Below are 22,677 nucleotides of genomic sequence, written 5' to 3'. Positions count from 1 at the left end.
GCGAAGCTGCCTCGTGCGTGCCCCCTGGCGGCGGCGCCGGGAAGGTTGTCTCTCCCGTCTGCTCCCGTCCCGCCCCAGACCCAGACCCAGCTCAGCGCCCCGCACAGTGGTTAACATCAGTTCTCGGAAACTGTGTGTGGACAGCGGCACGCAACTCTTTATTGTAAATTCTATGCGGCCTAGGTAGGCCTTGCAAAATCCAATGTGGGTTTTTCTAGTTCTGTCACCATAGTGTCACAAAGCCAGACCACGGATAAGTGCTTGATTTCTGACCCATGCAGCGAACAAATTGCATACCCCAGTTAACACTGACCAAGGAGTATAGTTCTGACCCTAATGTTGGCTGATTTTCCTTTATGTCAAAAATTAAGTAAAATGAAACAGTGAAACTCAACGTCGGATCTTCACTGCTTCCAAACTTTCTTCAGTTATTTCCCTCCTTCCCAACTTCACTCTTTTTGGAGTTTCACTCACACCTCAGTGACATAAATGAGGAACTTCTCTACTGAAGTCAAATAACAGTGTTCAAGTGCTGGAGGGGTATCTCCTCACCTTGTGCTGTTCACAACTTAAAACGCTGCAGACACGATACACATTCAGGTTTCATCTGCATTATTAACATTTTCCCCCTCATTTCCTTAAGGGAACAATCGACAACAAATCAAACCCCGATTTGTAGATTTCCTCGGTGTAAATATTTACGCCATTGCTGATTTCAAGCCACCAAATATGGGGAAGCTGAACTCAGCATTTGCTACCAAACCAGGTTTGTTTGCCCCACCAGCAGCAGGCCAACACTATCACGCTGAAGTTCACAGCAGAGAAAGGTTTTGTTCAGCCACATAAGGAGACAGGAGAACAAATCTCAGATCCACTTTGGGGAAGGCAAGAGGCTAGGTATTTAAGGGATAAAGAAGCAGGGTGGTCTTAGGCGTGGGGAAATGTGATTGGAGGTAGGGAAAAAGCAAAGTAATCGGTGTTCTGCGCAGGCCCACTTTTAGGGTCGGTGGTCCCAACTAGTCATAGCTGGTCTGAACTGGGCAGGAGCCAATTCCAAATTTCTGGAAAACAACTTAAGCCCCCGTTACTGTGGTGACCTACAGGTCAGAAGCGTTATCTACAGAGGTGGTTAAGAAGTCTGGTGATATATTACCCAGGCTACGTGAAGCTTGGAGGGTATGCAGTTAGAGAAAGGGAAAAAACAACCAAAGCTGGCTTAATCAATAAAGGCAGGTTACAAGCAGCGGGGTTTCTAACAGGCTGTTCCCTTATCTGCTGTTCTGTGAGAGGAACTCAAGGATTTGTGCTGACAGCTTCTGTTAACCCTGTGGGGTGCGGTTTCACACTGAGAAGAGATGCTGCACTACACCACACAGACACAACAGACATGAACAATGTCAAGAACACAGATAATAGAAAATGTGCAACGTAGTAACATAATTAAGCACTGATGAGTTTTGAGTTTTTATTTGTTTTTAACATAATTTACTTAAGCCTAAATTTATGCAACTTAATTCTTAATAATGGCTGTGTTTGTCTCTGGTTTTCAGTTTTCCTGAAAATTTAGAAATCAGCTCTCACCGTAGGACTGGCTTTAGCAGACCACTGGCCTAGCACATAGTAAACACTTAACAGATCCAAGTTGAATGAATGCACTGTATTGTAAGTTAGTTGTTAAAGATGTGTGTCCACCTGACTTAACTGAGTTGCAGTGAGAGCCCCAGTGCCTGGCACATGCAAGAGTTCACTAAATGTTTGTTGAAGATCTGACTCTCAGCAGCATCTTGAGTCCTGATAAATCAGAGGCTCCTTGATAGTAGGCACCTAGGCCCTCAGATCATCAGCAATGCAAGTTTTTTAAAAGAAATTTGACTTAGATATACGGGTATCCCCCGCTTTTGAAAGTTCTCACTGAGCCACTTCGCTTTTACGAAGACCTACGATAGTATGGTGACGGCCTTTTTCTCATAAAAGTGAAAATTCTCTTTGGATTTCTTTTGGTTAGTGGAAACAGGTACTTGGGTGGTTCCTTTGTAAAAGCGAAGTGGGGGAACTCAAATTTTCAGGAAGCAGGGGAACCTGTATATTTTCTAACACCTCACTGCAGTCATCAGAGGGAAAACAGTATTTTTAGACCTTATCACACTTCTTTTATGATTTAGTGCTGTGTTTCTTTTTAATTACAAGTGGGATGAGAATGGAAAGCCTTTCATGTTGAGAATCTAAAGGCCTTAACACATCCCAGTCTTTCCTCTATCCCAGCACCTTCTACTGCATGTTAAACTCACCTGCCTTTCATGACAAATGTGAAACTACGGAAGGAAAGAAGGAGTTTATTTGTGCTCAGTTGGAAGCTCAGAGTTTGTGCTTAATTGGAAGAATATACAGGCAGCCTCTCTCTCTTACTGCCTCTGTGGAGAAAGTCAGGGGTAGAGGAAAAAGAGTGAGAAATGGCAGATGGAGAATCACACAGGGAATTCCTTTTGACCCCTCACCCCGCAGTTGCCCCACATCTCAGCTGAATCCTAAGTGGTCAGGCTGAGGAGGCAGAGATTCAACATGCAAAGTTATTACGGGTTGATTAATTGTGTAACCTAAGGTTTTTGTTCTTCTAAATAATTTATGAAGTTCTTGGAAATACTAAGCTGTAACACGTTTAAATTGCGAGTTAATAGACTGATGTCCTCTAGGACGTTAAATCTGTAGACTAGTATGTACAGAATAGTCTTGTTTCTTTCTTTTTTTTTTTTTTAAGAGCATATGCATCTATGTGGGGATATGGGATAGTTGAAGGGAATAGAAAAAGAGCTGGGAGGATATGTGGCAAATACAATTAACTCCTGAGCAATGAGTTGAAGAGAAGGCAGAGAAAGGCACCCACATTTTTCACTTTATATTTCTGTATTCTGCATTTTTAAGCAAACTCCAGCCCCCAGGCCAGGCCTTGGGTTCAGAACCCAGCCCCTCTCACAAGCTTTGTGACCCAGAGCAAGTCAGAACCTCTCCAAGCCTCCAGGTCCCTCATTTATAAAGTGGGGATCATGGTACCAGCCTCACAGAGCAGTTGTGTGGTTTAAGTCACCTCCCCGAAGAGCTCAAGAAATAGAAACGATTTCCCAGGCAGTTTCTATGCTTTGTACCTCGCATAGTGTCGCATTTTAAAGCAGATGCTTCCCAGGGTGAGAGAACTTTATTCCAGTGACACTTGTGGAATACCCAGGCACTTTAGACTCTGAAGAGAAAGGTCCAGGGCTGAGGTGTTACATTATAGGAAATGGATGTTCAGTTGGCCCTTGAACAACACGGGTTTGAACTGCTCAGGTCCACTTACACGTGGATTTTTTCCAGTAGTACATGATCTGCAGTTTGTTGAATCTGGAGGTACAGAACCACAGATTTGGAGGGCTGACTCTAAGTTACATAGGAATTTTCAATTGGGGTGGGGGGGGTGGGTCCCTACCCACCTCTCTCTCAAGGGTCCGCAGTGTTTGACTGGAACTGTTTTTACTCGATGAAAAGCGAGCACGTACACTGGCCACTAGGTAGCAGCATCGCGCCACAAAACAAGGCCCTTCCTGTCCCGGGTGGTGACTGGTCCACACCGAGCGCTGACTTGCTCCTGGTGGTGTTCTAGGTGCCCGTTTTCTATCTCAGCTGCCCTCGGAGGTAAGTTGTTACCTTTCTTTTATGTGTGAGGGAGGAGGGTCACAGGTGAAAGAGCTTCGCCCGAGCCGCAGCCGCAGCCGCTAGGAAGTGGTGGAGCCGGTTTTGATGGAGCCGCCTAGCCTCTGAGTCCACGCCCTTTTCCTGTACTCTCATCCCGCTGCCCTCGCCGTAAATAACACAAGGACGTTGCAGGTCTCCTGAGTCCTGCTCAGCTGCGTTAAGTAGGGTACCATAAACGTTCAGTCATCATTTATTTTCCCTGAATTGTACTATAAAATGCTGATTCAGGAATCAGTCTCCATTAGCTGTTATATGTATTCCAGAAGCTCATGAGGTCAGGACTTGACTTCCCTCACCACTAAACAAATGGTTCCAAACACAGTGTTTGCACACAGTAGGTACACAGTAAACCTGCCAATGAGTAACTGAATTGCACACATCGAGCGGTGAGATAATACGGTGATTAAGTGCATGCGTTCTGGTACCAGATTGCTGGGTTTCAGATTTCAGTTGTTCAGGAGCTCTGTGACCTTGGACAAGTTACTTAAAATCCTCATTCATGCTTCACCTGTAAATTGGTGAAAGTGCTGGCACCTACTTCAGAGGCTCTTGTATTAAATGAGTAAACTTAAAACAGTGCCTGGCATACACTCTGTCGGCTATTATTATGTTCTCATATAGGCCATTTAGACTGTACGAGACCCTCAGGAAAACCCCCAAATAGGGCCAGACTTCCCGATTCCCCATGTAACAAATTGTCCTCTTCAAGGTAAGCATACATGGCAGATTATGTTTGGAAAGAAAAAGGTCAGTATCTCCTGACCCACATGCTCCTCTAGAACCTCATCACTCCGCCGGCAGGAGGTAAAGCCTAATTCTCCTTCCCTCGAATTTGAAGGGTTTATGACTCTCGTAACTGATATAACGTGGCTGAAATAATGCTGTGTGACATCCACGGCTAGGTCTTAAAACACTCCCCTTTGGAGCCCTGAGCCACCAAGTCAGAAGTCGGCCTAGTCTGCGGCCGCACAGCTAGGCACCGTGCACCCTTCCGGCCGAGGGCCCTCGCTGAGGTGCCAGCGTCAACCACCCAACAAAGAGGACAGACACCTCCAAGTGACCCAGCCGTGGAGTCAGCCCCAGCTTTCAGTCCTTCTAGCTGAGGCCCCAGACACTGTGGCACAGAGACAAGCGGTCCACCTTGTACCTTTCCAAATCCCTGACCCTCAGAATTAGAGGAATAATAAAAATGGTGGTCATGTTGCACCAATCAGTTGTCGCTGGAACCGCACACAGGATGACTGGACAGGGAGCGTGTACGTGCTGACACACCACTGACACAGCGTGCACGTCCGGCAGGCCTGTGTGCCCTGCTAAAACATGGGCTCCGCGTCTGCCGCAAAGCAGCATGCCACCTGCAAGCCCCCGCCTAAAGCCTCTGCCCAGAACCCCCGCCTGCTCCCCCGTCTGACCCACGTGTCTTTTTAACCAACTCCTTTGTATCCCAGATAAGCAGAAGGAGGTTGTGCTTGATGTCATAAAAGGGCTACAATTTCTGCTGACGGAGGCCCTTTGCTGGAATAGCCACCAGACTGACCCTGCGGCAGCTGGGCTGGACAGGACCAACTTGGCTGGAGGCAGAACGCGTCTGTGGCCCCCTCCATCCACTTTCTGAGGTGTTCGACTGCCTCTCCTTCTGCAGGTAAATAATATTCACTGTGGCAGACACTAATTTAATCCTCAAAACAGCTCCGTGAGATAGGTATTCTCTCTATTTTACAGATGAGGAAGTACACAGGTACAGAGGCAAATGTGGGAAGAAGGAATTAGTGGTCTAGCCAAGATCTGGGCCCAGGCAGGTGGCCCCAGAACCCAGGCTCCTAACCAGCAGGCTAGGCTGCCTTCACCAGAGCTATTTTTATTCATATACTTTTTAAATAAGTCATGGGAGGTAAAATTCAAAAGGCATGAAGTCATATATAGTTAAGTCTCCCTGTCAAGGACCTAGGCAAAGGACTGTTACATTCTTTTAACAATAAAAAGAGCTTCCATTTATTTTGCCCTTCCTGTGCCAGAATGTTGTCACCTGGGAGCTTTTTAGAAACAGACTGTGGGCCTTCACCCAGACCTGCTGAATCAGAATCTGCCTTTTTTCCAAGACCCACCCCCTGGTGGGGGGGGGGGGGCGGGGGGGGGGGCAGTATGTGCAGTTTGAGGAGTTCTGCCGACTCCTCTAGGGTCTGTCTTAACCCAGACAGTTGAGCACACAGAAGTCTCACCAGGAACCTGAGGGCTGGTTCACAGTGAATTCTGAGTGCTGAGAAGTAGCATTTGTTTTCTCTCAGAAATACCACTGCTTCAGGGACAGGCACACCCTGAAGTGCTAATGATAATTACCAGTTACATAGGTGCTTATTATGTGTCAGGTGCTGGTCTGTTTTAATTAGGTGAAGCCTCAAAATAGCCTTAAGGAGGCAGGTACTGATATTATCCCCATTTTACAAATGAGAAAACTGAGGCCAGAGATATTAAACAATGTGCCCAAAGTCATACAGCTAGTTAAGTCATAAGCTGGTACACGCCCTCCTCGACTGCCTCCTCATCCTTCCCTCTAGAGTTAATCATTACCTAAAGTTGGTGTTTCTGGTATTATTGGGGTCTTCTTTTCATTTTTTAAAGATAAGAGGAAAATATGTAACAAGGCCAGAAGGAAGTAAACTAATTTGGACGTAATGAAACCGGCTGCAAGCTTTTCTGCCAGTGAGGCTATGGCTCCGTGTGGCTGAGGTGAGAATATCTGAGTCTGGAGGAAAAGCATAAATCTGATTTTTTTGCTTTTATTAAGGGAATTCAGCTGCATGATACAAAGTTTCCAATTTGATCAAGTTCCACAGAAACCTTCCCTGTGTGTCTGTGTGAAAAGAGCTGCTGCCTCTGTCAGGGCAGACGTGACTCGCCTGCTAGTCCCAGGGGCCGCTGGCTCGGCTGTGTGCACACACACGCTCAACCCCTGCTTAGTCCCAGGAACCCGGGGCAGGGGGCGGGCTGCTTCTCACAGAACTACTTCACAAATAAGCGGGTTGACTTTTCACAGGAGTCTCTTACGACACTTTATTTTAAAAGATCTAAGCAGAAAGTAGGGCGAAGGGCCATGTAGGCAGTGCTGCGTGGCACGTGGAATGTCTGGGTCGGGGTCGTGGGGGTGATGGAGTCTGGTTAGGCATTGTATGAAGATGATGACACACTGCCGCCATGGCCTGTCCAGTTAGTGTGGATAAACTGCCCCGGCTTGGCCAACAGTTCGTAGGTGTGAGCCCCAAAGTAATCCCGCTGAGCCTGGAAGACAAGACGTCAGGCTGGTTAGGATACACACAGGCACACGCCCCTCGGGTACCACCCAGGTTAATGTTACCAGCTACTCCGAAAGCTCACCTGGATGAGGTTGGCCGGCAGCATCTCGTGCCTGTAGCCGTCGTAGAAGGAGAGAGCAGTGGTGAAGCAGGGCATGGGGATGCCTGTCTGGACCCCAGTACAGACTGTTCGCCGCCAGGAGTCCTGAGCAAGAAAAGCAGAGCCAAAGGCTGGTGATTAGCTCACAGGAAAGATAACAGATTTCCATGCGCATCAGCGCTGGTAAATGAAAAGCAGGTGCCCCCAGAGCAAAACCCACCGAGATAGAATTCCCGTGCCACCCAGCTCTAGGCTACACACCTGGCAGTTTTCGACAGCTGACTTAAAGAAGTCATCTAGTAGCAGATTCTGAAGTCCTGGGTTCCGATCAAATGCATCTTTTATCTTTCCCAGGAATACACTGAAATAATCAAGAGGGAGGAACTAGCAGACTGAACACCTGGCAGAAAGCAGGGGAAGTAAGGTGAAGCTGATGGAGACCCAGCGAGGTACGAAGGCACGTGTCCCACCCCCCGAAGTTCTGTGTCCGGCCAGGACAGACAACCAAGTCCCAAGAGGGGAGGGCGGAGGGCATGACAGTCGTCACAGAACTACTTTAAAAGGGGCAGTGTGGACACTTGAGTTAGAATAACTGATAGCCAGGAAGAATGTGAGATGTGACACCTAAGCCTGTCTGGTCACTAGTGTACTAGCGAGAGGATTCACCGTACAGTTATAGGAGAACTGTTCACACAGGCGCCCTGAGACCACGGTTCTCCGGCAGGGCAGGTGGGGGTCCCTCCCACCACTTACCTCCTGATGATGCAGCCCCCTCTCCACATCAGGGCAATGCCACCATAGTTGAGGGTCCAGCCAAATTCAGTGGCTGCCTGTCTTAGCAGCATAAAGCCCTGAGCATAAGAGATGATCTTGGAAGCATAGAGGGCCTGGAGAATGACACAAAGGCTCATGAGAAGTGCACACGACCAGCCTTGTCCCCCTGCAGTGCTGCGAGTCCATGAGGGCAAGGCTGGCCTGACCGCGCCTCCGTGCGTGGCGTCAGGGTGCTCTCCCACAGCACCCCCCACCCCCACTGCCGCTGCCAGGCCTGGCCCCACCTTTCGAATGTCCTCCAGGAATGATTTCTTGTCACCTTCAAACTGGGTCTTCTGAGGCCCCTTCAGCTTTTTGCTCGCTTGAATCCTCTCGTCCTTCAGAGATGATAAGCATCGAGCAAAGACCGCTTCTCCTACATGGGTTGGAGGCAGGGGGAGGTAATATGTCACCAGAGTTTACACAGAACCCGAGGAGCAGTACACATGAGCCAGAGGATGAAGGAAAAACAAATGGAGCAAGATTTTCCATTTTACAAAGAGCTGAAAGTCTCAACCTTAGGCCACAAAAGATACCCTGGATCACAAGGAACTTTTATAAAAAAGCTCTGAACAGTTCATTTGGAAACTAAAACTACAAGTCAGTCTTCCAACGTAAATTCAGGGATTCAACCACAAAGATCACCATGAAATTCAAAGGGGAGTTTTTAAAGGAAAATACGAAGAGGCAAAACCACCATTATTCAGAATTATTCAGTGTTGGTCCACCAGTAAAATTTCAGTTTCAGCTGGGAAGAATTTAATTTTTAAATGCTCACCAAAAACTCAGTTTATTTTCTTTTGAAGCACTAATACCCAACACTTTGAAACAACTAGGACACTGAGAAGTAACACAGACTTCACTCTTCAAAAACCTCCATTTTCTAATTCTTACAGTTTTCAGCATATCCATGATCACTGTTACAGTTTCACAATTTTACTTCATTTGAATAAAAAGCATTTCAATATAGTATTTTAATATTAAGACATTTAGTATCTTAAAAATTATCGCTTATAAATGCTTGCCCAATTGACAACTTGTAAAATTAGAATAAATTAACCCTTTTTTCCCCCCAACAGACAAAATGAATTAAAATCTTTGGGAACTAACTCAGGGCTTTATTTCTGAGGAAAGGTTTCTGGCCATAAACTTGAGAGTGGGTATCTTCCTGTCCTTGTCCTCATCCAGCTCTCTGGGGTCCTGCCGTGCATAGACATAGACATAGACACACACACACCCCCATGACTTCGCATTTCTGGGCGGAAGCTTCGTAAGACAAAAGGCAGAAAGAGGCCATTGTGGCGAAACCCTCAATGTTACCTAAAGATGAGCCGGAAGACTCACTTCCCCATTAGTTCAGAGACAAGGACGGCTCCCGTCCAGGGAGTAAGCCTGCCTGCCGCCACCTGGAAGGCAGGGCGCAGAATCTCTAAAGCAAGAGAGTAGGGGGGTCTCTGAGGCTGTGATGCTCTTGTATTTGAGTCAGTGATGAATAACCTGCTCCCAGTTCCTGTCTTGGTCCCCTGCCCAGGGTAGCACTCAGATTAGCCAAAAGGAGTCAACTTCCTTCTCTATCGAGCTGGACTAAGCAAAGGACTTCCCTCCTTACTGTGCCTCGCAGCCATACAGCTCACGGTCAACAGAGTGAGGCATAACCAGGAAATGGAGAGAAGGGAGGAGACTAGGGAGGGAAAGGCAACCTCCATCTGGAAAGCAAACACAATATCGAGTTTTATTGCTACAGGGGGAATCATTCTGCAGGAGCAAAGATCAGCCTTTCATCAAACATGCCAGGTACCTTTTTTCACTCTCCTCTTTCAGTCTTGCCGGAAGCGTATCTATTTTATTCTTAAAGAACCAATGTGTAGTTTCGTTAATCCTCTTACTATTTCTGTTTATTTCTGCTTTTGATTATATCCTCTCTGCATCTTTTTGAGTTTGATGCTTGTTGGCTCATTAAGACAAGATAGAAAGGACGGATGGGAAGGATATACACCAACTTCAGGAGAGAAGTCTTCTTCTAAAGGGAGAATGGGGAGGAGCTCAGGAAAAGAATATCAAAGGCCTTGAGATGTACAGATGATATTTTATTTCTTAAATAGACCTGAGAAAAACCTCAGCAAAATACTAATAAATGTTGAGTACCTAAACTCAGATTATTCCATGAAATTCAGTATGAAAAATTCCATTAGTTACCTTCCCTATTAAATAGATCATCGATCACTGACCATAATTAAATCACTAATGTCAGAACTATCCCAAAAGTCAAAGACAGAGACTAACTTCTGAACTTATCTCAATGCTCATACAACTGAAGGATTATAAAGAAGAGAGTCAAAGGGAGCGTCAGCCTCACTCACACTGTGAAATTTATTCAAATGCAGAAAGAGCAGATCAGACTCTAAAGCTGACTAGGGTTGAACCGATTCTCTGAAAGACCTAGTAATTCTTGGTTGCCAGTCTATACCAGTATCCCAGAAGGAAGTCAGGATCAACACAGTGAGAGGAAACGGTTCAATCAAAAGCTGAGTGTTACCAATGAGGGTGACAGGGACACCGTACTCCAGGGCGGAGATGGCGGTCCACTTCCCAGTGCCCTTCTGTCCCGCGCTGTCCCTGATCTTTGGCAGCAGGTGTTTGCCATCAGTGTCTTGGAACTTGAGAATATTGGCTGTGATTTCGATCAGGAACGAGTCCAGCTCGGTCTTATTCCATTCCTCAAAAGCCTGTGTGCAGGACGTGAAAGAAAACACTGAGAGAAACACGGATTACACAGGCGATGCTCCCCTGCCTGACCCATCCTTTTTCTATGTAAACACTGCCCTGCCCTCATGATCTGCTCGGCGCCTGCGCCTACAGGATCCTCTACCCTGTGCCCGACACTCTCCTGCCGGTGGAGTTCTGTGCTAACCGAGGGTCGGCTGTCGGGCTTCAGCCTGTTCATGCTGAGTTTCCCTTCACCAGACTGCCTCCCCCAGGGCCATGTGCACCCTGCCCTCCCTCGGGCCTCTGTACAGGCACAGTCGCCTCCTCAGAGGCCTCCCTCGATCATCTGATCCAGATCTGTCTCTCACACTCACCCACTTTTCTTTATATAGTGACCACGAACTCGTCTTACATACTTAACTAGTGTAAGACTGTCGTCCCAGGTCACGAGGGCAAGGACTTGGTTTTCTCCACCATTAAATTCCCACCCTAGAACAGCGCCGAGCATACAGTGAAGCGCGCATATGTGTTGAATGAATACATTAAATATTACGTAAACCACTTAACCATGAACACAAAAAGAAAAGCCAAGTTTCTGTGAAAACTAAGTTAAACTATTTTGGAAAAAACGATAAGGGCAAGTCAGTGAAACAAAATCCGTGGGGATGGCACACAGTTTTAAATTAGGAGGAAAAAAATGCAAAAAATCCAGGATTCTGCACTGTGTGTCTTGCAAGTGTCTTTAAATCATGTTCCACTTGAAAGAACCCAACCTGCAGATTCTAGATGATAAGGAAATTGATGAGACTGTAAGCGGCAGACTCCTCACACTTAAAAGCACTCGGCTCTCCAGGAAATGGCTGGTGAGCGAACACACCATGAATGACGCCGAGTTGTTTAGAAAAGAGTACTAATGCCTGCAGTTTCCTCTGAAATGTATTTTTTAAAAAGATAAACTGATAGAGGGATGGACGGAAAGTCTACAAAGCAAGGACGGTAAAAGGTAAATGCAGAATCCAGGTTTGGGGGGAGCTGTTTTTAACTGGAAGTACTGGGGGTTGAGCCCAGGACCTCAGCGCATGCCAAGCACATGCCCCACCCCCAGACTGTGCATGCACGAGCGTTCACTGTCAAGGTCTTTCCACTTTGTTGTATGTTTGAACATTTTCATAATTAAATGTTGGGGGAAATGCTTATGTTTCCCAGCTTAGACTAACTTTTTTAATTAACTGTCAAAAACCCAGTCCTAACTTGATCAGAAAAGAAAGCTTCTCCTGCACCTCCCACGTGGGACGATGGGAGGATCAAATGAGAGCATGGAGTTAAGTGACACAGGCCTGACACACGGTCAGGGTCCCTGCGTGGTGGAGATCACCTGCCAAGTCTCTGGCTTAGAAACTGGCTATCAGACTTTCCAGCATGACCAAGGGAAAAAGCGGGAGGAAGGATTTTCTGTCACCAGCAAATCCCTTCTCATCTGCGCAGCGTTACTCACCCGGGGCCGGGGCCTCACCTGTGCCATCTCCTTGTGCTCCATGCCCAGGACGTCCTTCATCAGGTGGTAAGCCTCACAGATCAGCTGCATGTCACCGTACTCTATCCCGTTGTGCACCATCTTGACAAAGTGCCCCGCCCCCTCGTCTCCCACCTGTGAGAGCCACAGCGTCAGGGGGCCCTCAGAGAGCCAGGCAAGCACCGGAGAAGCCCACGTCCCGCTCCGGCAGGGCTCCCTCCCCGTACCAAAGTCACAGACACAAAGAAATACTTACAGTATTTTCACAAGAAGAATCACTACATAACTCAACACAAGCTTTAATCCAGTCCAATGTTGTTTTAAACCAATTCCAAACTCATTAAAGATTTTTCAGAATCCCCAGACTTGCTCTAAGTACCCAGAGCCCTTTAGCCTGCATTTTCCATTCTTTCTCGTCGTTATTAAAAGTAACTTCCCACTCACAGGTAAAAGGAGTCTTCTTTTTCCTGAAGTTACCACTTTTCTAGCAACTGGAGGTGAAAATAAGCTGGACAATTAAATCGCTTTTACTTTAAAATATATATAAACTCTTGTAGTTGTTTCTGTGGCCACTGAGGGGGAAATGACCTCAGATCCAAGGCTTGGCCCTCCATCTTTTAAGCCCAGAAACGTGTCCTTGCCAGGGTCCCACAGTTGACAAGATACTGACTTATAATGAAGCTAGCAAGACGTATGAGATCAGAATACCAGCTTGTGAATTTATGATGAGAAATGTAACTCTGTATCTTCCTTGGTTACAAGTGTTAGCCTGGTCCACACATTCTGTCCCCTGTGGAGAAGCTGGGAAGCACATCATCTGAAAACTGGCTGGAGGGCAAGGGGTCAGAACAAAGGGAGTGCTGGGGCATCGGGCCCTGCACTCTTACGTGTCCCTCTCTGCGACTGGGACGGTAGCTGCTGGGACCTGCGCAGGATGGATGCCGGCACACCATCCCCCTGCCATCAGAGACCTCCTCTGTCCCTGTTTCCATCGCTGACCTACCTTCTTCTGATTTTGACACTTTCTTTGGCCATGAAGTAACGTAGCTGATAACACCCTTACTGCACCCTTCCTTCCTGTAACTTCAAAAATGAACTAAGGAGGGCCTGCGTTTACTGTTTGTATCAGTTTTTTGCAGTAACCTAAGGGTAAGGCGTGGGGCTATGGAAAGGCAGCCAGAGTTGATCAAGATACACAGGCAAGTACTGTTTTGTTCCTCAGGATTATGTCCTAAATGTACACAAGAGGAGTTACTGTCACTGGACTTTTTTTTTTTTTTAAATATAGTAATGTTCCGTGAAGGAAGGAAAGCCCCCTTCCCAGCCCTTCCCACGGGTGAGAAAGTCACTCAGCCCTGAGTCACAGCCCCAGCCTCTCCACGAAGCAGCTTCTGAACGATGTCGGCGACCACCGGTTACAGTGTGAGGAGCAGCTCAGCGCTGGGCGCCGCCAGGCCCAGGAGGGAGGGCTCCCCTCAAAGCTCCACATGTGCCTTGGTCCTTGTTCGGCCTCACCTTTTATCTCAAATACTACAAATATAACATCCTAAAAATGGCACGCGGAGCGAAGTGCAAGAAGCCCTGGAGCTCATCCGGTCCAACCCCCATATTCAACAGATGAGGAACCTGAAGCCCGGGGAAGAAAGTGACCGCCCACTGTCACACTGCTCGCCAGGGGACGGTCAGGATGCTGGCTCGGGGCTCCCCGGCCTAGCTTGTTTTCACCCAGGGTATGGACTGAGGCTGCAACACGGGGTGAGGTTTATCTTGCCAGCAACACAAAATACAGGCAGGGGGAGGGTGAGCCGAGGCTCCCTTCACGTCCCGCCTCTGCTCCAGCACAGCAGCGGCCCAGGCCGGCAAGCCCTGCTCTAGACTCTCACATTCTTCCTTTAGCCCTGAAGTCACCTGGCTGAAACAGTCTTCCTTCACCTCACCCTTCCTGCTCCTTTTTAAGGAATCCGTCCTTTGGATGAATTCAGGAGGGCTGCTTTTAATATCAACCTCCAAGCTACGAATATTCAGTCACGATACAAGGACATGTATGTACATGCATTGTAGGCGTCAGCTGTGCTGGCGACGCACTGACTGAGCAGTTTATGTCACAAAGCAAATCGCTGGGACCACGGTGACCCCAGCTCTGCCCTCCGTGGTGCCACCTGGCCTTCGAGGGTAGCCCAGCACTTACCCAGTCACAGCAGGGCTCTCCAGTGCCCACCTTGGCGGCGATGCTTTGGAAGATTGTCTTGAGGTGGGGCCTGGGGAAGGGAAGTGTGGTTAAGCTGCTGAGAGAGAAGGGCTGAAATCTACCAACTAAACACTCAGGGACGCCCCGACCCACCCAGTTTTTCTCTCTGATGGGAGGTGGGAGGGCCTGCGAGAAAGTAACGCGGAAGCCGGGTCCTCAGAGCGTGCAGACTGGCTGACTTGAGACAAAGACAGACAGGCTGGGCAGAAGGACCACCAAGGCGCCGGAAGAAATTTCTGCTGCGCTCTCAGAAGTTGCCATTCCAAACAGCAGCAGCGAGACAGTTCCTGTCAAGGCCCCTTTTATTCGCCTGGACATCTGTTACCAAGTACAGCACGATTCTGGACAGACAGCGCCGTGCAATGTTTGCAAGGGCTACACTCACTATTCAGAGAAGCAGCAGCTGTGCATTCCCGCCGCCCCCCCAGGGAGAACGCACTACTCCCAAGGCTCATCTCCTCCCTGTGGACCAGGAAAGCCTTCTTCACAGGCTTTTGGTAAAGAGAGAAAATCTGCTGCAAAGTTAACACTCGGGATGAGGGGCTAAGACAGCTACACCTTAAGCTCTTAGAGCTTCTCCGAACTTTTACTGTTTCAAGTAAAAGTCCCATTTTACTTCTGACAGGTCAGTGTGAGAAAAGTGACTCCGAATTGGAACACCTCTGTATATGGAATATTTCCACGTGTATCGTCTGCATTTCTCACAGCCCGCTGGGCAGTGCCCCAAGATAGGTATTTGTAAGCTTTTGAGAAGCAGGAAGGTCTCTACTTCTAGATCTTAACGTACTGATGAGAACCCCCAGACTTAATCATTAGGGAGATACTTTAAAGAATCATCTTTCCCAGCTGACCCCCACCTTTGGGGTCAGGTGTGATCACTCCTTCCTTTAATGCCTAATATAATTCTAGAATATTTGGAAACCAAACTCACTCAGAAAAGCACATTACCTTTCCACGTCTCCCTCCTTTTCTATTTCTTTCTCTTCTGCTCCATCTCTCTATCTTCTCTATCTGGCTTTCTCTTTTTCTGCAGTCTCAGCCGCGGTGTTTCCCTCAGTCTAAGTTGTGTATAATTCATTACTTTCATCTCTCCATTTTAATTCTTTATCCTGCTCACCACCTCCCCCAACCTGTGTCTTACACATCATCACCAAAGCACCTCCCCTTCTCCAGCCAACCCTTCCTCTTAGATACAGCACAGTGAGCAGTGTGAAGCTTGCTTTTTCCCTAGTCAAATAAAAATCTTCCACTTCATTCCCAGGGACAAAAGAGGCCCCATCTGTTTTTTCTATTACTCACAATTATTAATTAAACAGTTATCTTAGGACCATGTATCAGTTAAAGAGGCAGACCTTACTCCTAAGTCCAGATAAGGCACAGGACACTATCTGAGCTACTTCCTCAAAGCCTCTGAACCCTTTAAGCCTATTCAGAACTTCCATTATCAGTAGTGAAGAAAATAACAGAAGAAAAGTGGCAGAAGAGGAAAAGACACGTACATTTTGTCCAAGAAACAAAATGTATAGATAAAAGAAAGATTTCCAGCATCTCCTACCTCCATCACTCCGGCAGGATGGAGGACACGGGGTGGCAAACTGCACACCGCTCACTTGTTCTCAGAGCTCAGGCTCCCTTGTGCAGACACGAGGATGGTGCTTCTGGTACTCACCAAGCTTCTTTGTTCCCTCCTGGCATAAGTGATGGGCCATACCGGGCCCCTTCCTCTCCACCACTAACACCGCTCCCCACAAATAAGATTCCCTTGGCCTTGAGATCTCGACACCGTCTCTACATGAGAGAAAAAGAACGTGTTTATGCATCTCTAAAATAAGCTTCTCCCAGTGACTGAGAGGAGGTATGAGACAGGATGGAGAGCCCACAATTAACTTAAATGACCCACGGGTCCAGGAATAACCTGGTCATTCAAGAAATTTAATTCCCTCGGTTTGGGAGTTAAAAAAGAAAATCCATGGAAGTTTAAGATAGCTACCATGTCCCCAGAGGGAAATAATAAAGGCAAACATACATTCTCATTTTACTGGAAAAGACCTTGTACAGTAAGACTCAATGAAGAGCTGGTTTAATACAAGTAAGACTTAGGGCCATTTGGCATTCAGATCATACTGGGACCTCTTCCAGCAAATGACCCATCAGAGCAGCGGTTCTCAACCAAGCTGCACATGGATGTACATCTTAGCAAAAACAAAGGCATCAGTGCCAACCCCCAAAGAGTCAGCACCACCCAGTCTACTCTTCTGTCACATGTGCAATACTGACACTTTTTTCTAGAGCGTTCTCAGAACCTGGAGGAGTCTGGACTGCAGAACACTTACCGTGGTATCCCGGTATTCAGAGTTTCCTCCATCGATGATGATGTCACCCGTGTCCAGCAATGGCACCTGCCACCAGGCACCAGCGTTAAGGTGGACCAAAGACATGAAAGAAGAATAAAACATACCGTGACCAATTAAAGCAAACAAGAATTTATCCCAAATAAACCCAGTCCAAATATATAATATATATATATATATAGTTATTTGATCTTCAACAATCCTCTCTGGGGCTAGAGCTAGACCCTATCCTGACTAGCAAACCCAGTCAGAACTCTCCACAACTGAAATATTTCTTCTTAAGTATTCTAAGATTTCTACAACAAACAAAACCTACTTGGAAAATTTTGTATTTCCAATGTGTACTACCTGATTTATATTCCCAGATTGGGTTAGTTCTAAAAAAAATTAAACCACTTCCAATAAAATCTGCCTAGAACAGAGTATGGATCCAGTAAATATCAAGTGGTTTGGTCTGAATAAATGATTTAATCACCACCATTTGGAGACGGCAGGAAGAGACCAGGCCTTAAACAAGAATATCTTCCTATATACACCAATCAGGCTGGCTTCACTATTTAGTATCCAGTCTTCCCCTGCAAGGCTCCAGTTTACATAACTTGATATTTCCCTATGCTGCAGAGTCCTCTACCAGTTTTCAGTCCATTCTGTCTATCACTAACCATGGGCAGTTTGGCATCTTGCTACAGTAAACGTTACTACAACGTTCTTCCTTTTTTTACGGTAGCACACTGTTTACAAATTCCTCTCCCCTTAGAAACAAGCCCATTGTTAACACTCCTCCTTTAGAAAAAAGGAATGTTCATCCCTTTCCTTTGTTTACTGCCATAATACTTCCAATAACAAAACATTTCTTCCAAATGCCTTGGTTTTCTCAGAGTTGATACAGTTGAACTGTTTCTGAGTATCTAGACACATTATTTCCACTGGTTCCCCTTCATCCATATGCATTTTTTTTTTCCTGAGGGGAAAGCACCCTGAGGCTGCAGGGAGTGAGGGAAATCCTCCTGGTTAATACAGTGGGATCTTTCCCCATAGGTGTGTTGAGGACGTGGGCCCAAGAGGTGTCCCAGAAAACACTTAAAGCAACAACACTTTGACCAGAAGCTGCCGGGCATGTTCCCTGGGGAAACAGCATAGCCATGCCAGTGGGTGAGTGGCCGTCAGTCCTCCAGTGGGAACAAGTTGGGAAGAGAACAGACTGGCAGTGACCATGCACAAACGGGCCCACTATCCCCGAGTCCTGGGACGGCAGAGAGCCTCAATGAGGGGTCAGACCAACGCGTCAAAGAACCAAGATGTGCACCTATGCGAAGCCCCCCTGGGAGGATGATCAGGGACCAGAACTGCCGTAGCCTGCCTCCCAGAGGCACCCATATGCCCCAGCATGGCCATCACAGCCCATAGGCCTATTTTTTAATTCCAAAAAAGATGTATTTGCTAGGATTCCCTCAGGGGATCTCTTGTCATTTATAGTAAATTATACAACAATTTGAGAATTGTTGCTATATAGGAACACTGAGAAAAATGAAATCTACTTATAAATTTTGACACTAAGATTTATTAGTCAATAGCACTAAATATTCATAATACATAATCAAAACTGTAAGTTTTTTTTGAGTATCAATGATAGAACTCACTGGGATTACCACTGTTTCTATTCTGGTGGATAATGAATTCTTCCTGAAATGTCTCTTGGTGTCCTCAGAGTTTTACATACAAGGAATCATCACCACCCGAGGTTATGGTGTTACTTAACTAACGCCAATCAAGTTAACCTACACTGAGACATTTAAGCAATAGTTTGTCCATACTGAAAAGATTATATCTAGAAATTGAAATGTGTGTGTGTGGGGGGGATCTCTTAAGGAAAAAGTACAACAGCTAAGGGAAGGGAATGAGGAAAGTTCTGTCCCACGAGTAGCAGCTGGAGAGAGCTGGCCTCACCAGTTTTTCAATGAAATCATCAACCGCTTGGCCAGCCTTCACCAGCAGTATGATCCGCCGAGGCTTCTTCAGCTTGGAGACCATCTCCTCCAGGGAGTGAGCACCAATCACCTTGGTTCCCTTTGCCTCATTGGCCAAGAAATCATCAACTTTGGAGACTGTCCTATTAAAAGCACAGACCTAGAAGGACAAATGGCCTGATTAGGAGATCTAGGACATAGAAGACCTTCAGACTGGACCGAGTGACAATGGAACTGCTATTCTGCCAAAGGTTTTGGGGAAGTGGGACCCTGATTTTACCTTTTTCCCACCCAAGTGCTGACTGATCACCGGAAAGTTAATTTTAATACAATAAAAAGGCAAAGAACAGAATATAACCAAAGATCAACTGGCCAGGACATAGCGGGCTAGACAGTCTGTCACTGTTTGGTTAGGACTCAAGTCTAGAAACCAGGTAGTTCCAGACTGTTACTTTTTGTCATTTTGTCACTGATAACCCTTGTAGCGAAGCCAGCTTAGTATTCACACCTGAGCTTTTCACGGGCTCCAGCTCCCATCAGGCAACAACCTTAGAGCTCACACTCCCAGGGTTCCTCCTCCTTAGGATACTGACAGGTTTATTCAAGGCTGCAGACCTTACAGAGCTGACAGATACGTTTAGCAGGACTCTTCTTCCTGAGAGAATTGTGGAGCTGGCCCTCCCACACCCACCCATAAAGTGGTGCGTCTCTACTGCAAAAATGTCATAAGCAGCAACAGAGCACATATAATGAGAAACACGTTCAGGTCATACGGGACCTTGGAAATGAGAACGATCACCAGCACTCAGGCTGAGGACCAAGAACCCCTAAGAGAAGAGTGTGTTCCTCCTGACTTACCACAAAGCCGTGGTCGTTCATGTTCAAAATTAAGTTCTGGCCCATGACAGCCAGTCCAATCAGTGCAATATCAGCTCTGAGAGACGGGAACAAAGAACAAAGAAAAATGTTTCAGTTGCACTTAATCCGTTACAACTCAAGGACCCAGAGTTTTCTAGCTTTTGCTAATTAATAACCTGTCTTCACTTCCCTCTCCCCGCTCCTCCTTTTTACACTTTAGGACTCCGGCCTGCAGCCCTTCGTGCAACTGGAGACAGGCCACTCTCCTCTTCCACTTCATGGAATCTCAAGTTCTCCTGAGACAACCAAACGTGCACGTAGGAGGATGTTCACTGCACGTAATCTCTGCGCTCCGGCCGATCCGGTAACGACTGTTCCCGGCGTCCCGTCTCCCACAGCCGGGCAGCCCTGCAGGCAGAGCCGCCGGCCGGCCGGGGACCCAGGCCTCCCTCGGCCACGCCTGTCCCCCACCCTCGCTCCGGCCCATCCAAGGAGCAGGATCCGCCTGCGCCGCTGCGAGGGGCAGAGGGGCCGGGTCCAAGGAGAGGCGAGGCCACGGGGTGGCTCGGGGTCCGGAGGTTCCGAACTTGGGCCCGAGGGGGCTGAGACCGTGGAGGTCCGGGCGCCACGAGGCCCGGCTCAGCCGACCCCCGGGGCCGAGGCGGCGTCGGGGGACGGACCCGCCCTCCGCGCGGACCCTCGTAAAGTTTCCCGGATCCCGCGGGCGGTCACTCACTGGGCCATGGCGGCGGCGGCGGCGGCGGCAGAGGCAGAGTGAACTCGAGCGAAGACAGCCGAACGGCAGCGAGCGAACAGCGCTGACGACCGGAGATGAGTCCCGCTCCGGCTTGTCTCCGGAGGCCCGGGCCACGGCTCTGCAGCGCCGGCCAATCATAAGGAAGGGGCGGGGCTAGAGGACCACGCCATTGGCCTGGCCCGGCGCCTGTTAGACCACCTGAGGCAAGTGGGCCCGCCCACTCCGAGGGCTGGCTCAGGAGAGCGCCGAGCACATCGATAACACCACTCAGCGCGAGCGGGGGCGTGGCGCGGGCCGGGGGCCGGGGACCCGCAGAGGGGGCCGGGCGCGGGCCGGCGGCAGAGGACGCGTAGGGCGCGGACTCTGCTCCGCGGCTCGGTGAGGAAGGATGGTGGCTGAGGTCGGGCCGCGCTTTCCAATGAAGGGGCATTTGGACACCTGTTGTCCAAGTTTCCATCACTTCTTCCTTCCATCGCTCCGGTGCCCTGTAGGGTTTATGCGTGGAATCGCTTGACCCCAGGCAGGGTCCCAGGTGTATTCTTGTCTGCGGACACGTGTGATGGGTGCCAGAAAATGTTGCCCCTCACCACTACCCTATGTGGGAGACGTGTAGCCCCCTTTTGCAAGTGAAGAAACAGGCTCAGAGAAAACAAGCGGGGAACGTACTTGCTGGGATGTGATGGGGCCCGTCTTAGAGGTCATGTCATTGAACTCTTCCCATACAGCTGGGAAGCTGGAGACGACGTGTTGGTGAACGGTTGGTCCAGGACATTAAATACCACCTCCCACGTGCACGAGTCCCTGGCACACGAAGCATTTTGACCCTCAGCACTGAACTCTGCCACCTCCAATGCAGATGCTTGTGAAAGAGGCTTAGCTCCTCCCGTACATTTTAGGGTTTTTTGCTTTCTGTGAATGTTTCCTGTCACCTAATAGTGCCTTGCACATAGTAAGTGCTCACCAGATGTACAATTACTAAAGTCACACAACTGTTAATGACTAGTTCGTGGCCCAATTGTGACTGACTCAAGGCCAAGGCTATTTCCATTACACCAATTGCACAGGTTACTTTGTAATAAAGTCTTAACAGATACTGTTATAACTTCCATGTTAGCAAATGTCCCACCATATCGGTTTTTTTCCTCTTGGAAGTTGTGTGTTAATTAAATCACAGTAACTATTTTTTAATGCAATAATGGAATCTTACTCTGAAATTTTAAAATGATATCACAGTCTACTTTATCTTGTAATTATTTTTTCTGTGTTAGGGTTTCTCCTAATATAAATATTCTTTATATCAATTTGTTTTCTTTGAGTTGCTTCCATATTTGCCTGTTTTGCCTCAGCCAGGCCTAACATTCCTGATGGTACAATTTTCCTTTTCTCTTTTACTCCCCCATCGCCTGGTATGGCATTCATGGACTGTGGTTGACTCTCTGTACAGATGTCTAGGTGGTGCCAGGCTTAGCACAGAATTCCTCCTGAGGGCACAAGAGGTCCCCGTCCCATAAGTCCCTTCCTTCATTTCTTCTTGCTTCTACTGGACGCAGAAATGTAGTCATAAGCAAGCCTGAGGTTTATTTTAAAGCTATAAGCAAGGTGCCTGGCTGCCCTCGGCAGCTCCCAGAATGGAAAAGAAGTGAATGGGGAGATGGGCCCTGATAAGCCAGGCAAACCAGAGAGCACAAGCTGACAGCCACAGCATGCTCTGCACTGAGACCTGGGCCTTAGTCCCAGCTCTACCAAAACAGATGACCTGGTAGCTCTGAATGAACCAGGCTGGCAGGAATCTTGAAACTCTCCCAGCCCAGTGTCCCCAGACTCCACTGTGCAAGGAGACTTGTTAAACGTGAGTTCTGACACCACAGGTCTCGGGTAGGCCAGGAAATGTGCATTTTATTAAGACCCCCAGGTGATTCTGAGTGCTGGTGGTCTATGGACCAAGTTCGGAGACAAGTCTCAGAAAGTGGTCAGGATGTCTGGAAGCCCCTGAGACCCTTTCAGGGGGAAGTGGGGATGGAGGTATTTCCATGGCACCAGTAAGATGTCATTTGCCTTCTTCATCATCATTCTCTTACTTTCTTCATTATCATCCTCTCACAAGTGTACAGTGGAGTTTTCCACGGGCTACATCACATATGATATGGAAGAGATTAAATACAGAGGCAGATATGAGAATCCAGCTGTCTTAAGCTATATGAAACAGGACATTAGATTTATAAAACTGTGAAACAGTGCCACTCATCTCACTGCATTTTCTTTTATTTTGGGAAATTGATATTCAAAAGTTTCTCAGTTTCAATTTTTTAATGGTAAATATTAATAGATACGATGCACACACACAAAAG

The 22,677-nt window shown here is 47.7% G+C and overlaps 1 protein-coding gene and 1 long non-coding RNA gene across 2 annotated transcripts; one reads left to right on the top strand and one right to left on the bottom strand.

The window, feature by feature from the left end:
* Positions 1-113: 113 nt before the first annotated feature.
* Positions 114-7,875, top strand: LOC106729026. Its single transcript, XR_001365301.2, has 4 exons — positions 114-3,666; positions 5,175-5,368; positions 6,346-6,453; positions 7,471-7,875. It is a non-coding gene; the product is annotated as an uncharacterized LOC106729026 (long non-coding RNA).
* PGD (phosphogluconate dehydrogenase) lies at positions 6,747-20,464 on the bottom strand. The gene is made up of 13 exons (XM_032495164.1): positions 20,309-20,464; positions 19,573-19,648; positions 18,695-18,874; positions 16,730-16,795; positions 16,066-16,184; positions 14,337-14,406; positions 12,149-12,283; positions 10,466-10,655; positions 8,175-8,305; positions 7,870-8,003; positions 7,378-7,477; positions 7,099-7,221; positions 6,747-7,002 (listed from the first exon to the last, which is right to left on the bottom strand). The coding sequence occupies exons 1-13, from the start codon at positions 20,314-20,316 to the stop codon at positions 6,883-6,885; spliced, it is 1,452 nt and encodes a 483-aa protein (XP_032351055.1). The 5' UTR covers positions 20,317-20,464; the 3' UTR covers positions 6,747-6,882.
* Between the last annotated feature and the right edge of the window lie 2,213 nt (positions 20,465-22,677).

This window comes from Camelus ferus, chromosome 13 (assembly GCF_009834535.1).
Source record: "Camelus ferus isolate YT-003-E chromosome 13, BCGSAC_Cfer_1.0, whole genome shotgun sequence".
Lineage (NCBI taxonomy): Eukaryota > Metazoa > Chordata > Mammalia > Artiodactyla > Camelidae > Camelus > Camelus ferus.
This window is presented reverse-complemented; position numbering and strand designations above follow the sequence as displayed.